The sequence below is a fragment of the Ambystoma mexicanum genome, chromosome 2q (genome assembly GCF_040938575.1).
Source record: "Ambystoma mexicanum isolate Mex_15411 chromosome 2q, UKY_AmexF1_1, whole genome shotgun sequence".
Classification (NCBI taxonomy): Eukaryota; Metazoa; Chordata; class Amphibia; order Caudata; family Ambystomatidae; genus Ambystoma; species Ambystoma mexicanum.
The window spans coordinates 538,990,802-539,006,006 of record NC_090924.1 but is presented as its reverse complement, the minus strand read 5'-3'; the positions used below and the strand labels follow the sequence as shown (position 1 = coordinate 539,006,006).

At 45.8% G+C, this 15,205-nt stretch overlaps 1 protein-coding gene across 1 annotated transcript in view; it reads right to left on the bottom strand.

Annotated features, from left to right (window-relative positions):
- ACAA1 (acetyl-CoA acyltransferase 1) overlaps window positions 1-15,205 on the bottom strand; it is a 268,026-nt gene that overhangs the window by 119,002 nt on the left and 133,819 nt on the right. Inside the window, exon 5 of the mRNA XM_069647684.1 lies at window positions 15,107-15,149. Coding sequence (XP_069503785.1) covers window positions 15,107-15,149 — 43 coding nt within the window. The remainder of the gene's footprint in view (window positions 1-15,106; window positions 15,150-15,205) is intronic.

Genomic DNA, 15,205 nt, shown 5'->3' with positions numbered 1-15,205 from the left:
TGGCAGACGAAATCCCAATCAGAAGTACTGCACATGGCTCAGTACTACGAGAACCGTGTCAATAATGAAAAAGATAGAGTCGAGAAGAGAAAAGGTGATTTGAAGACTAAAGTATTGTTACAGCAAATTGTTAGAGGCCCCAGAGGGGGTAGTTCGCAGATTAGAGGTCAGTATGTTCCACAAGGGAATGTGCCCTTGGGTCCTGTGAATATTAACCAGTGTGCCTATTGTCGCCAGGAGGGTCATTGGCGTGCACAATGCCCCGTCCTTCGACAGAGGTCGAATAACACATTTGGAAATATGGGTAGACGATCCAGAGGTCGCCCGGGTGTAGGGGACCCTGGTAGAGGCCAGTTTTCACAGGATCCCCAACAACCTTTTCACAGGATAATCAGACTTCGAGTGTGGATACTAGAAACATATTTGATCATCCTTCTGCTGCATATCTATCTGAGGAGCTTCCTTTTGATGATATTTTGTTTCGTTAGGATTGCCCGAAGCAGGGTTTGGAACCTACACCTATTCCCGTTAATCAGAAATGTACCTACGTTGAAATGGTAGTGGGAAATAGGAAACATCAATTTTTGATAGACACTGGAGCACAGAAGTGCTCCATTGATCATTCTCGGGTTCCAAACATTCCACTGTCAGGGCAAACCAATGTTTCTGTAGGGTTTTCTGGCACACCAGTTGTTTGTCCGGTTTCTTCACCGGAACCTATTTCTTTGGGTCCCTTTACGGACCACTGTCCATTTCTCTTGACTTCGAATTGTGGAGAGAATTTGCTGGGGTTGAATCTGTTGAAGGAATTAAATGCGGTAATTCATTGTTCTTCTGATGGAGTGCGTTTGACGATTTCACCACAGCAATGTTCTGTTTCGCAATTCTTGACTAGACCTTTGTCGCCAGAATTCAGTAATGTACCAGAGTGTTTGTGGGCAGTTGATGACAATGATGTCGGTGTTTTGCAGATTGAGCCTGTTAAAATAGTTTTGAAACATGGAATTAAGCTGCCCCGTATTCCACAGTATAGGATCTCAGTTGAAGGCGAGCGAGCTTTGAAGAGCATTGTTTCTGATTTTGTGCATTGTGGGGTGATTGAGGAGATTGCAGGAAGTTTGTGCAATAGTCCTATTTTACCCGTGTACAAAAAAGGTGATAATGCAATTCCATTTCGTTTTATAATTGATTTACGTGCCATTAATAAAGTCGTCGCTCTGTAATTTCCAATTGTGCCTGATGTGACGACCATATTAAACATGATTCCAGCTACGGCTACTCACTTCAGTGTTGTGGACCTAAAGAATGCTTTCTTCAGTATTCCTATACATGAGGATAGTAGATACTTGTTCGCGTTCACCTTAGGGGGACGCTCATTCACATTTACTCGTGCACCTCAAGGTTATACTGAGAGTCGTAGTATTTATAGTAGGGCTTTGAAAGAGCAGCTTGATGCCCTTGGATTGCCCCCTACTTGTACGTTGCTTCAATATGTTGATGATTTGCATTTAGCCGCTGACTCTGAGAGCTCTTGCAAAGAGGGCACTGTGTTGTTGCTCATCCATCTAGCTAAGCATGGTCACAAAGCTTCGCTTAAAAAGTTTCAATATTGTTGCCAGGAGGTCGCCTATTTAGGCTATCTCCTTTCAAAGGAGGGAAGAAGATTGACACCTGAAAGAATAAAACACATTTCTGGCATGTCTGTCCCAAATACACAAAAGGAAGTTAGAGCCTTGATAGGTATGGCTTCTTACTGTAGGTTATGGATCCCAAACTTCTCACTAGTGATAAAACCGATGTTGGCCTTGACAAAGAAGGGTATTTCTTCGCAACTGCCATGGAATACGGAGCATCAACATTCATTTGAGTTGCTCAAGACTGCATTATGTTCGGCGCCAGTTTTGGGCACACCGAACTATGAGAAGGCCTTTGTGTTTGTGCATGAATGTGATGGATGTGCTTTGGCTGTATTAACGCAGGAACATGGAGGGAAGAATAGGCCATGCGGTTACTACTCTTCCGCCCTTGATCCTGTTGTATGCGCTTTGCCAAGATGTTTGCGCGCTGTCGCTGCTGCTGCTGCGTCTGTAAAACAGAGTGAGGGAATGGTCCTAGGCCATGATTTAACCCTGATGGTGCCTCACTCTGTAGATATTCTATTGAACAAAACCCAAACGCAACACCTCACTTCCGCACGACTAACAAGATATGAATTAATCTTGTTTGCTCCCCACATTCAAATTAGGAGGTGCTGCGTTCTTAATCCGGCTGAACTCCTACCTTTCCCGCAAAATACTGTTTGCGGTGACGAAGAGTCACATGACTGCCTGTATACTACTGAACAAGATACAAAAGGCAGAGTTGATTTGAGGGACACTCCTTTGGATAACCCACAAGGGGAGCTGTTTTGTGATGGCTCCTCCTTCAAACTACTGGATGGTACATCCACAGCTGCTTATGCAGTCACTACATTGAGTACGGTTGTGGAGACCAAGAGAATTACGCATAACTCTGCGCAGGCCGCAGAGATTATAGCATTGACTCGAGCTTGTGAGCTTTCCGAAGGGCTAACAGTAAACATATATACTGATAGCCAGTATGCCTTTGGGGTGGCTCACAACTTTGGGAGACTTTGGTCAGAGAGAGGGTTTTTAACTTCGCATGGCACCAAGATCCAACATGGCTCCCTGATAGTACAATTGCTTTCAGCGCTTGCGCTCCCTAGTCAGTTAGCAATCATTAAGTGCGCAGCACATCGCAAGATTATAGATGTAGGGAAAGGGAATGCTTTTGCTGATCAAATAGCTAGACAAACTGCCTCTGATCTCTTCACGGAGATGTATGTTTCAAGGGAGACTGTAGATGCCTATGCAATGGATGAGGGTGTTGGGTCTGTACGGGATATCCAAGCCGATGCCACATTAGAAGAATCCAAGAGGTGGGCTGAGGGCTTGGGGAAACTCGATGATGATGGGTGTTGGGTGGACATGGTTGAAGGGAAATGGTTGCTTCCTAATGCCTATATAGTAATGATGGTTACCATGGCACACGGTCCCACACATGTGTGCGCTCAACAGATCACGAGAATGTTAGAGAAAGTCTGGGTAAATGATAAGATTTCAAAAATTGCCCAGCATTATGTCCAAAATTGCATAATTTGCCTAAAACACAATGTGGGAAAGGGGACAGCAACTCCAAGATGTAGCTTTGGGCCTCCTTCTGTCCCGTTTGAAGTGATTTACTTTGACTTTATTGAAATGGAGCGATGTAACAATCTAAAATATGTCCTTGTGGTCATTTGCGCCTTTAGTAAGTGGGTTGAGGCTTTCCCTGTTAAAGACGCTACAGCCATGACCACTGCAAAGACCATGTTAAAGGAATTCTTCCCACGGTTCGGTTTGCCGAGAGTTATCTGGTCGGATAATGGTCCGCATTTTATCGCTGCTGTAATTCTACAGATATGTACGGCATTGCAAATTGACAAAAGATTCCATTCGGCCAGACATGCTCAGAGCGCTGGATTAGTGGAAAGACACAATGGTATCATAAAAAACAAGCTCGCTAAGACGTGTGCCGGCACCAAACTAAAATGGCCGGACGCCTAACCGATGGTGTTACTTTCAATGCGGACAACCCCTCAAACTAAGACTGGGCTCTCTCCCTTTGAGGTGGTAATGGGGAGACCTGCTAATATTTGGGGTTTGCCTAAAAGCTGCGCATTGCGCGATGTAGAAAATGTACTTCTCTCCGACTACTGCAACCAGTTAACTAAAAACCTGTATTTCGTTTATCACCAGGTGTTTTCAGCTTTACCTGTACGGTTCACGGGCCCAGGACACGATATACAGCCTGGAAGTTGGGTCCTAGTGAAGGCCTACGAAAGGTCTTCCTGTCTCGCTCCTCGTTGGAAGGGACCCTACCAGGTGCTGTTGGTCACTCGGACAGCAGTGCGGGTGGCTGGAAAGAAACACTGGATCCACGCGACGCATGTCAAGAAACTTCCTCACCCGACGCCACACGTTACAGAAGAAGCAGAACCCCTTGCTGATGCTACAGTCCCTGATCTTGGAGTAGCAAACAGCGCTGTGAGTGCGTCGGAGAATTTCTCTGAGCCCGTGGAGCTTGGGGAACAGTCCATTTCGTCTCCGCACTCTTTTGAAAAATCACTTCCGGAAAATACTGTTTCAAGCTCTGCGACTTCCGCCGCCTCCGATACGTCGCTTCCCTCAGGAAGCGACGGCACCTTATTTTCGGACCAAACAATCTTGGGTACCACCAGGTACAACCTTCGACGAAGAAAATAGAACTACGGCACAGGTTTTTCCGTGCATTTGAGAAAGAGAAGTGATTGAAAGTTTTCCTTTGTATAAGAAAGTTTCTGTTGAACAAAAGGGAAAAAAAGGGATTCTGCTGGCTAGGGTTGGGAAGGACTAAGAAATCGTGCGACCGTAGCATCGCCAGCAACGAACATTGGGGTCGTCGATTGAGGAACTACAATGCCTGCCACCTCCACTGCTGCTCCCCGCACTGGACTTGTGAATAAGGGGGTGACCAACTTGGACAATGAACAATGTGCCTGGGCCCCGAAAACGTACTGCTGTGTTTTGATAACGATAATTGTTATTTTTGCAATTACTGCTGTAGGACTTTGGTACTTTGAAGAAATCTATCCTCTAAAACCTTTACTACCGACCGAGATGTACCGACTGCTTTGACTCCCTCTGTACACCTTCACACTCTGTCCCCTAGAGACTCCCAACATAGACAAAAGTATCATAATAACACTCTAATGATATTAAAAATGGCATGCGTTGCATTCATTACTAAGAGTAATTGTTGGATTTGCACTCATTTACCACAACATGGGAACAAGGGACTGGGATGGTATATTCACCCTTTACCTTTGACAACTGCTTGTTATGCTTCACTTCGAGCACTGTTCTTTGGCCGATGGAACGAAAGCATCTCGGGGAACTTTGATGGCACTAATTTGAATAGTTTTGAGAAACGTGTTCTGACTCCGCTGGGATGCTCGCTTTTCGCAAATAGGAGTAAGCTCAATATTGCTTCTATTAGGCCTTCTGATAGACTGTCTCGTCCTTTCCAATCTTTGATTTCCTTTAAAATGGCTCCGATAGGCAATAAGGATGCCGTGCCTCCTTCTTATACTGTTAACCATAGCCCCGATTCAGTTTCTTTCTGCATACAGAGGAATGGCACCCCGTCAATGGGAGATTTTAAAGGTTGTGCCAACGTTGCAAATTTGACTGGGGAAGACAAACCTTTGTATGTAGGCGAACTTATCTATTTTGTTTGCGGTAATGTAGCATTTCCATGGTTGCCCAGGGATTGGCAGGGAACTTGTTATCTAGGGATCCTGCTACCTGGGGTGTTTATAGCAAGTACTGTAGAGGTTTCAAAGGCTCGTCCATGGCGGGACGAGAATGGCGACACTCCAGCACAGGTTTTAGGAGATGTAGCGAAATCATTCCTTCCATTCTTTGGGCAGATAGCGAATTCCGAGGATATCAGGAAACTAGCGAGAGTACTGGAGAGAACCATCAACCGGACCACAGATATACTCTATAATATGACTTTAGAGCAGAAAGCGATCAGATTGGTAGCGCTTCAAAATCGGATGGCATTAGATGTCATTCTGGCTGAACGTGGTGGAGTATGTAAACTAGTGGGGTCCGCTTGCTGTGTTTTCGTACCAGATTCCTCGCCGACAATTTTTAAGGCAATACAGAATCTGCACATTCTTAATTCAGAAGTGCATGTCCCGAGGGAAATTGGGATCTTAGCGCTTGGTTCTGGGACTTCTTGCGGTATTGGGGTTGGAAAGTGCTTTCAGTCTTGCTGATTATTTTGGGAATTCTGATATTTCTTTGTTGTTGTATCCAATGTCTACCAAGTATATGTTCAATGCTAGGGGGATGTTGCGCTCAGGCGATAGGTACAATAGGACATAAAGTGTATGGCCCGGATAAAACCTCTAAGGAGTATGTACAGAAAGAGATCTTAGTAAAAGATCTAATGGCGATAGATATTTCTGACAGCTATTCAGGGTGTATGGACGATGACACATGGAGTTATTTGCAGGGAGATCAGAAGTAGTTTACGACTTGGCATAGGCCAAAAGGAGGGTTTGTCAAACTAGAAATTATATCGTGCCTCCTATTGCTATGAATATATGTATATTGGCCTACGCCAAGCTGCTAACAAGCTGCTTATAAACTACATGTGAATAAACTTGCATTGCAAGGTCCTGACCTTAGAAACCATGTAAACTGTCATTTTGGGTCAAGCCGCCATTTTAGGTTTTCTTGCTCTATAGAGTCACCATGTGAGCTAAAATGGTAGCCTATGTTATTCAGAACAGAACTCGATTGTCATGACCTCTGTACAGCTAATGTATAACTTGCCTGCAGGCCACTTGTTAGGGTCATGAGCTGAGACCTTGTCCTTCTGCTGACCTGTGTGCAATGGATTACCTGTATCACCGAAACTGATCTATAATTGAATGAGAACACCTGCTTAACTATATTGTATAAATTAAGTCCCGCATTGTAATGTTAGGCCTAGAGCATACATTATTACCATTTCTTCTTGTTAATGTATAAACCTAAGATGAACTAGATTTGACCTGGCAAGGGACCCTAGAGCAGTAACTTATTTATGGAATGGTTAACCTGAAGAAAGGCTGGACAACAGGCTGGAGAAATGTATAAAAGCCTGACTGTTTCAATGAATATTTGCACTCACTGAGCACACCGAACCACGCCGGAGTTCGCTGTGTTGTACTGAGGGTCGATAGCTATCTGAATTTTGTTCTGTTCTTTTGTAACTTGATTCAGTATAAAATAAAGTACTTTGTATGTTCCTTTGTAACCGTGTGTTTCCTTTTTGGTTACCCTGCCTCATATTATTTCCTTGTTTTCACAGTCATACCCCCTAAGAAAACACTTTTTTCGCCCAACCATCAAAATGTTTGTCGTCCCTATCAGGAGGGATGGTAGGGTACGACGCCTGCTTTGCTGGGGCCGTAGCCGCCTGCACCACCAAACTCTCCGGAGTGGGGTGCGTAGTCAAGTAGCAAGGGTCGCCACTGGCTGGATGGTATTTTTTAGGCAACGACTTGCTCATTGCCGGGAGACTCTCCAGAGCAGTCCAAAGGGCCGCCAACCTGCGCTGTAACGCCATATGGAATGGCAACACCGGGTCAGTGGGTGGACCTTGGTCAAGGATCTCTGTCAGGTCATCCTGCAGAAAATCCACTGGTGGCGCAGACCACCCCAATTACTCTGTCACCTTCGACATGAAGCACCTGTACAAAGATTCAGCATGCGTACCAGGCTCAGGCCTGCCAAACTCGACCTCTGGGGAGGTATCAAGACCACTGGTGTCGTGCAACGACTGACGCAGGTCTTTCAACTGGCTATGACCAGACAAGAGTTCGTCAGGAACCTCAACAGGAACCAAACCTTCATCAGACCCTTCATCCACCTCAGAAATATAATCCAGAGGCTGGAATGGGGGCACAGAAAAAGGCACAAACACATTTTTTGACTTGGCCAGGACCTCCCTCAGGGTTTCCACCGGTCTCCGGGGTACCTCCGATATAGCCTCCTCAAAAGGCTTCGACACAGGCCTCGACGGCGGAGCCCCGAGCGTGTCCTTCGACGGCCTCGGTGCCTATGACTTCCTCGGAGGCGGAGCCTCGAGAGAGTCCCTCGACGGACATGGCGCTGACGTCTTCTTCAAAGACCTCACAGGCTCCGACGGTCTCAGTGTCGAGGACCGGGACCTGGAGCGGGCATGACTAGAGCCATCCACCTTGTCCGATCGGGACCTCGAAGGCGCCCGATGATCGCGCCGACCAGCCGAGCCCAAAGGCGTGTGCGCGGAGGCCCTTGCACGTTCCCTGCCGGCTTCTTCCGGAGGCGCGGACAGAACGGAGCCCTGCGACTGAAAAATCACCAACATCTCTGTATGAAATGCATCCCATTCCGCAGAAGAGTGCTTGTTGGGACAAGCAACCCGCCGATGGGCGGAGTCCTCGGATGAGGGAGGCGACCGGTGACGGCGCTTCCGCGAGTGCCTCGAAAAGGCAGAGGAATCGCGGGGACCACACCAGGACCGAGACCCCCTGGACTTTCGCCTCGAATCGTCGGTCGAAAGCCCAGCGGATTTCGACTTTCGGGGCTTGGAAACCTTACCGACAGAAAGCTTCTTCCGTTCCCGCAAGGCCTTCGATGTTAACGAATGGCAATCGTCACAATCATCCGTGGCGTGGTCCTCACCGAGGTACCAGAGGCAGGCGTCGTGTGGGTCCGTAAGTGACATCTTGGAACCGCAGTCCAGACACTTCTTGAATCCCGACCGCGGGGTGGAAGATGACGAAGACATGATATCTTCTCAACAAACACGTTCGAATAGAATAACTCAGAAGAACCGAGGCGTGCCGAGATCTCCGAAGCGAACAGGTTCACAGAAAAAACGGAACTGAGGCTACGGGTGTCGTGCATCCTACTTATAACATCCAGTGACGTCGACTCGACGGAGGCCCTCGAGGACAGCGTATCAACGTCAAAGGCAGGACGCAGAAAAATGTCCAAAGCAGCACAGCTGTGGTGATTACCTGTCATAGATGTGGAATACGTCGGAAGAACCAATTCCTTCGAAACTTCGTTCCTTCAGGTGCTACAATGCGGCCTATATGCATTTTCTGACATCTTCATCAGGCAATTCTTTAGGTCCGAACCCTGATTTGACATCAATCATGGTCTTCATTCCTACTGCCTTGTTTTCGGTTTTCTTACATTGGGCAATTATTATCTTGATTACACAGAATCCAAACACCACCATGAGCAATAATGCTCCAAGAAACTTGATGTTTGCCATCCACTGCGGAATCCATGAGAATATGGATGCAAACCAACTGTTATCTATAATGCCCTGTCTCGTCTTCCATCCGATTATGCAGGTTTGTCAACAGCATTATGGCCTCTGTCAAGGTCCCACTCGCGTTATCATGAGAAGGTATGAACATGCAACATGATGGCCCGATCTTGGCACAAACTCCTCCTTCCATCGCTGTGATCATGTCAAGCACATAGCTGTTCTGGAGAGTCAGTCGTATGGCGCTCAGCTCTTCCTCGATAGAATTGCATCCCATTGCAGTGGTGTTGATTGTCCGCAGAAGCTCCCATCTGGTAATTTGCAACCATGTGGCATTAGCCATCGTCTGGATCCCAGGCATGAAGATAGTTGTGAAAATTGAAGCTTAGTAAACAACCTGTGCTCACAAGGAATGGACTCCTACTCTTCTATTGACTTGGCTGAAAAGTAATTTTCCCTTCTGGTTCGATTGAGAAATTCAAGCGCTCTTCTTCTCAAATGGGCATCTATCTTTGAAGATTCTCCAATGTTCAGGTCACTCTGAGGAACCACTAATGCTGGAACATGGATAAGCACCAAGGAGCACGTTCCTCCCCAATCCTTGGGCAGCTTCATGTAGGCCCTAGCCCAATATCGATCCATCAGAACAGTTGTTCCTGCTCCCATTCTGGAAACGTCAACTGTAGTTTTGGAGTCAATGTTATCACCTACACACTTCTTTCCTTCTCTTCGGAAGCGCAGTGTCGCATTCGCCAGTGGAATCACAACCACTGGACCGGAATTCATCTTCTACCCATGTCAGCAGTTTGGCATGCTTAGCCCGTGACCTCAAACACCCATCATTTACTCTCTGTACCTCTTGCACATATTCTGACTTCAGTAGATAAACTACACAGGACATAAGTCCTCCTTCCCATCCGTATTGGACTTCATTTGTTCATAGACTAAGACTTGAGTTTGTTCCCAACACCAAGGCGATCCAGCTATCTGTTATATCAGGGCATTCCATTCTCCATGTCGTTCATAACTACTTCTTCCTGTCAGTCTGCAGGATACACAAGCATATTACTCTCCCATGCAGGTTGCTTTTCCATCTGTAAAGTCTTGATATAATCATCCTGGAATGGAAACAACCATTTCAATCTCTATCGTAAAGTGGGCCAACTTCCCTGGAAATCTCCTCTGGTCATACATGCTGCAAGATGAACAAGGCACTTGCCATCATGTTCTGAGACTTCTCTGGAAATTAAAGTTTTCCACTGTATTCATGGAATAGTGTATGAGAACACAGACCTAGAAACTTTCCTTAGATGCTCTCTCGCCCACCTTTCTCATGTGCTCATACCACACGTTATTACCCAAGTGTGCTGCAATGTCTAGATAGGTATTTATCCCCTCCTATCCTTCTCTGCATTTCTCTTATGCTTCCCAAATGTAAAGGTTGTGCAATACTCACAAAGCAAATCAATAGCAGTTCCCGTAGTGGGGGCGGGTGGACCATAGTGGCCCCTGCCTCAGTGGAAGTACTAATGTGATAGAGACTGTGAAAAATGAGGAACAGAAAGACAGAGTGTAATCGTGCATGCATATAATAAGAACAAAAATATTGGCATCCATCTTTTTTGCCATTCTGGTACTCGTGGCACTTGTTAATTCTCTATAACTGTGCCAGCTTCAACATTTCTAATTTTTAATACAATCCTCAAATTACTCTATGCTTGTATCTGTAAAATGTGCTCAATTATCGCAATTAGGAGCCTCCTTATCACAAGGCCATTCTTAGGATCCTGTAAAAAAGTGTGAATATGCAAGAGCAGGATAAGCTTGAAGTATAAATATAAAAACAGCAAGCACAAGCCGATGCACATCACTGTCAGTAAGTACCATATGTTGAACTGCTTAGAACAGATATGCACCACAAAATGAATCTGGATATTGGTCTAATTTCCCATTTCTGATCAGGAACTGGCGTGTAGTCATACCTTTGATGCTTCAATGTGTTTCTAAACTTAATTTTTCAAAATTCCTGAGATTCTCGGCAAGGGTTTGCACCCCTGCTAAAACATCCATAAGGAGTGTCCGTTCAAATCTCAGACCAAATGCAAAATCTGCATCAGCAGCTGGTCGTTTCATCATCCTTTTTTGTCATCGATCAACTCTGCACAGGCCGAAATTCTTCTTCTTGTCTTGCTTCTGGATCAGCAACGGTAGGAGGGAAGGTCTCACCTTTGTAGGTTTTCACGTCGCCCAAGTGAAGCCAAGCTCATCTTCATTGGACCTTCACAGCTGAAGGGGTTATATTTTCAACACAAAAGGGCTCATGAAAACGTGGCTCATTACGGGTAAAGTTCCTTATCAGGATCAAAACACCAACATACAACTTGGGTGCCAATAGAAATTCAGTTGGGCTGGTTGTTGAATTGTCTTCATCTGTGTTTTGAGACCGACCCCCCTCCCCCATTTGTCAACTGAATATACGTGGTTCTATTTTTTGTTCAACTATGATAGGCCTTTGCACTTCAATATATGTTACTCCAAGAGTTGGCATGTTGCTCAGACACACAAAAGCCATATGGCGCGGAATTGAAGCTTTCTAGCCTTGCGTTCCTGCACCCTTTATGTTGCGTCAATTTCCATGTTGGAAATTCTCCTAAGCAAAAGAACACAGGATATGTATGGAAACGGCAACCTTAGTAAATGAGTTGACACAATGTTAAGCGGGTGCCTTTCTGAGGCACTGGCAGAGCGGCTGTTTTCACGGCTGAATCCGCAACCATCAATGACATTTTTAACAGCAAGCTAATTTCATCCTACTTGAGAATCACCAGGTCACAGAGAAGGGTTACTCGAACACAGGCACAGAATGGCATGATCTTGCTCCAATGAGTTGACAGCACAGACATGTGTGCCAACAGGAAGGGCTGTGCAGGCATGGAAGGAAATGAAGCATGAATTTTGTTAAGAACTGCTCCGACCAACTAGGACTTCAGCTCCACTGTCCTTTCTTTCAGATTGCAACAACACTATCCTACTTCTAGCCACTCAGGGAGCAGATTACCACTACTTTTATTTTTTACTGTTAACAGTGCCACTACTTTTTAAAACCATTTCCATCATTGAGTTACTGTTCTTTTTGAAGTTAAAGTACACCTGTTCATTTTAGCCCCCTACTGCAGTTACAGCTGAAGCAAAATCCATTCAACCGTACATTTACAAAAGACAATTAAATCTCTGCCTGGACCTACTCTACAGGCTTCATCTTAATGATCAGAAGCTAGGGGAGGCTCCGATAACACAAACTAATCATCTCTTGCAACACCCCATCTCCTCCTGATTTTTGGAAAACTTATCTCAGCGAGTATGCTTAGATGTTACAGTTTATAAAGGTCTAGCCCATTTCTACAGCATTTTATTTTAACATTAGGTAGCTACAGGGAATTCACCCCTTCGTGCCACTGGCCAAGTGTGCAGTATTAGGAGCCTTGGTGACTAGTCACTTGGGCTACTGTAATGCACTCGGGTGTCAGGACCACAGATCCCTCCGACTCTGTCAGATCAAAGGAGATAAAAGGTTTTTAGTCTCAGGATCCAGACTTTGTAATAAATAGCCTAATTCTAGTCATGACAAAACACATTGTTCTAGCGGCAGGATCCTTTTGAAGCAGCTTCAGTCCGGTAGTTGCTAAGTATGTGTTCCAGCAGAGTTAAGATCAGCGAGTAAAGGCAATGGATTTCACAAAGGCAATTAATACATTTTCCAACAGAGTAATCCATGAAAAATACAGAGGACCCCCTTGTGCCTGTTTCACCCACTTGGTTGTCAACCTGGCCCATCCACAACCCATTGAACCATGTGTTGCACCTTGATCCCTCCCGCCTACCACTTCACCCGCCTGAGTCACAGTTCCACTACCTTTTTGGCACACTTGTACCACTGCCTAAAACCACTCCCTGCTGAAAGTTACCTTGCCCGCCATCAAACTAACCCATATCCTGCTTCTCCGCCTCATTGCCTATCCTCTTTCAACCCTCTTACTACTAAACATGTTCCATCTATTTCTCTAGCGTGTGCTAGACTATGGACATTATTGCTCACACCTACAAGCTTTCCCCTACCCCTCCAAACTCATCTTTGAACTAGGCAAGGGATTGTCACTTAGGCCGGGAGGATAGCTGAGGGGGAACACGTTCGTCTTGGAAGCAAGACAACGCATAGCAGCACAGGTTTGAAACTCAGTCTTGTGCTTAGAAACCGGTCTCAGGTATTAAGCATGTTATAAAAGAACAATTATGCAGCCCAAAGGGAAACCTGGATGTTTTCTTGTTTAAGTACCTATTTGATCTGTGACAGGGGCTGCCCCCAGGCCCTGCCAAGAGGAGGCCAATGTCCCCCACTGAAAGAAGCAGGGATAGGTGAAAGGTGTACAGCATTATTGTTAGGCCTGTACAAGAGGAAAAATGAATACAAATGACACCACAGCCCCAAAACGCCTTGGTGCCGAGGTATGTATAGGTCAACCACCTTCCCCTTGTGACGTACCTCAAAACATTGACTTCCCAGTGTTTTCTTTTCACTGAAAGAGAAGCGCACCAAGTGGCACGCACAGTGAGAGGCCACTCTCAAATCCAGCAGTGGAATGAAGCAAACGCAGCACATGCTGCGCAGGGACTCTGGGGAGGCATCACTGCAACTGTCTCGTGTGGGCATACCATATGGTCCGCATTTACATTCATAATCCCACCCAAATATGGAGAGCCGGCTAGACCACCAGTGATTGACGTGGAAGGTCCCAGTCTCACCTAAGGAGAAATGTACAGAGGAAAGGTAGATGTAGATAAACCCCAGTGAGAAGCGCAAGCCATTATTACTCCAACCCAGAGGCCTGGAACAGATACAGGGAGCTGGGCTTAGCCAGGAGTTTAACTATTCCGTAGCAAGACTGGTTAGGAGGCTCAATCCACAAAGATGGAGGGGAGTATTAGTGACCCCCACAGGAAACCGGAAGTGCTGGTTCGAGAGAGATCAGAGTTGGAAAACTGCCAGGAGACCAGCAGGAGGTGAGCGAAAGCATCAGTTTGTGAAGGAGTTTTGCCAAGAAGAGGAGGTATTGGTGCAAGTGTGAAAGTGGTACGGCAATGTGAATGTGCGTGTCTGAGATGTTTATGAAGAAAGGGCTGTATAAGGAGGGAATGGGACTTGAAACTGTGTGGACGGAGGGTGTTTGTGTAGTGGCGTGGGAGGAGAGTAGTGGTAGTGAGAGGAGTAGTAGGGTGAGAGGAGGAGAAGTAGAGAAGGAGTGGTAGTAGTCGAGTGGGAGGAGAAGTAGAAGAGTAATCATCAAAGGGTGGAAGCACGAGGAAGGCACAGTGAGGCAGAATGAAGCATCGGAGAGACTGAAGATTGGTGGGGAGGAGTCGAGAAGCGGTGGAAGAGGCAGAATATAAGGGCAAGGCGAGATCCAATAGAATAGAGGGGCAAGGCCAGAGTAAGTGCAAACTCTATTCCCAACTCCTTGTAGAACACTAAGCAAGGCTAGTGTACAGACCACTGGGAAGCCCCTGAGGGAGTCAGTGAGCCTGCATCCAGGGAAAACACCTTCTAACAAGACCGCAGAATAGACAGTAGGGCTTACCGATCCACATTATTAACCAGGGGTAACGAATGTCTGGGATAGGGTGGCCATCCCAAGGATACGAGATAGAGAGGGATGCCCTAGTGCCACTTCTCAATTGCCTTTTATATCCATTACCTGAGGTTGCACCACCAGACACTCTATTCTGAATGACATTCACTGAACAGGAAAAGGCCTTATGCTGTATAAAAAATAGAAATCCTTCCCCAAAATATCTTGGAGGTTTTTAAGCCATCTCTGACAATCTAGTTGGTTATTTCAGTCATCACCAGCTTGCTTTGGCACGTTTGCCTAAAAACAGTTCTCTTTTCTGGAGGAATACATTTAGGCGATTGCAGATTGTGTTGCCCTCTTTGTTAGAGAATACATCCAATACAAAGGCCTTTTGCTTGATGCTTTTAGGGACTGGTAGTGTTCTCAACTAAGAAATAAATAGTGCATTGGGAAAGTGTGCAGCGCAGGGATGCCCTATGCTCAAGCATTATTTTTTTATCAATCAACATGGGAGTATTTGAAAAACAGAATGGTCTCAATTCAGAAGACACAAAAATTATGCAAGGGAAAATTCTTACCCGCATGCCAGGCCAATGTCATAAGACCCATTTCTGATGCCTCCTGAAACAGAAGGATTGGTTGAACTTTAAACATATTATACTTCTAGCGTTTATCCA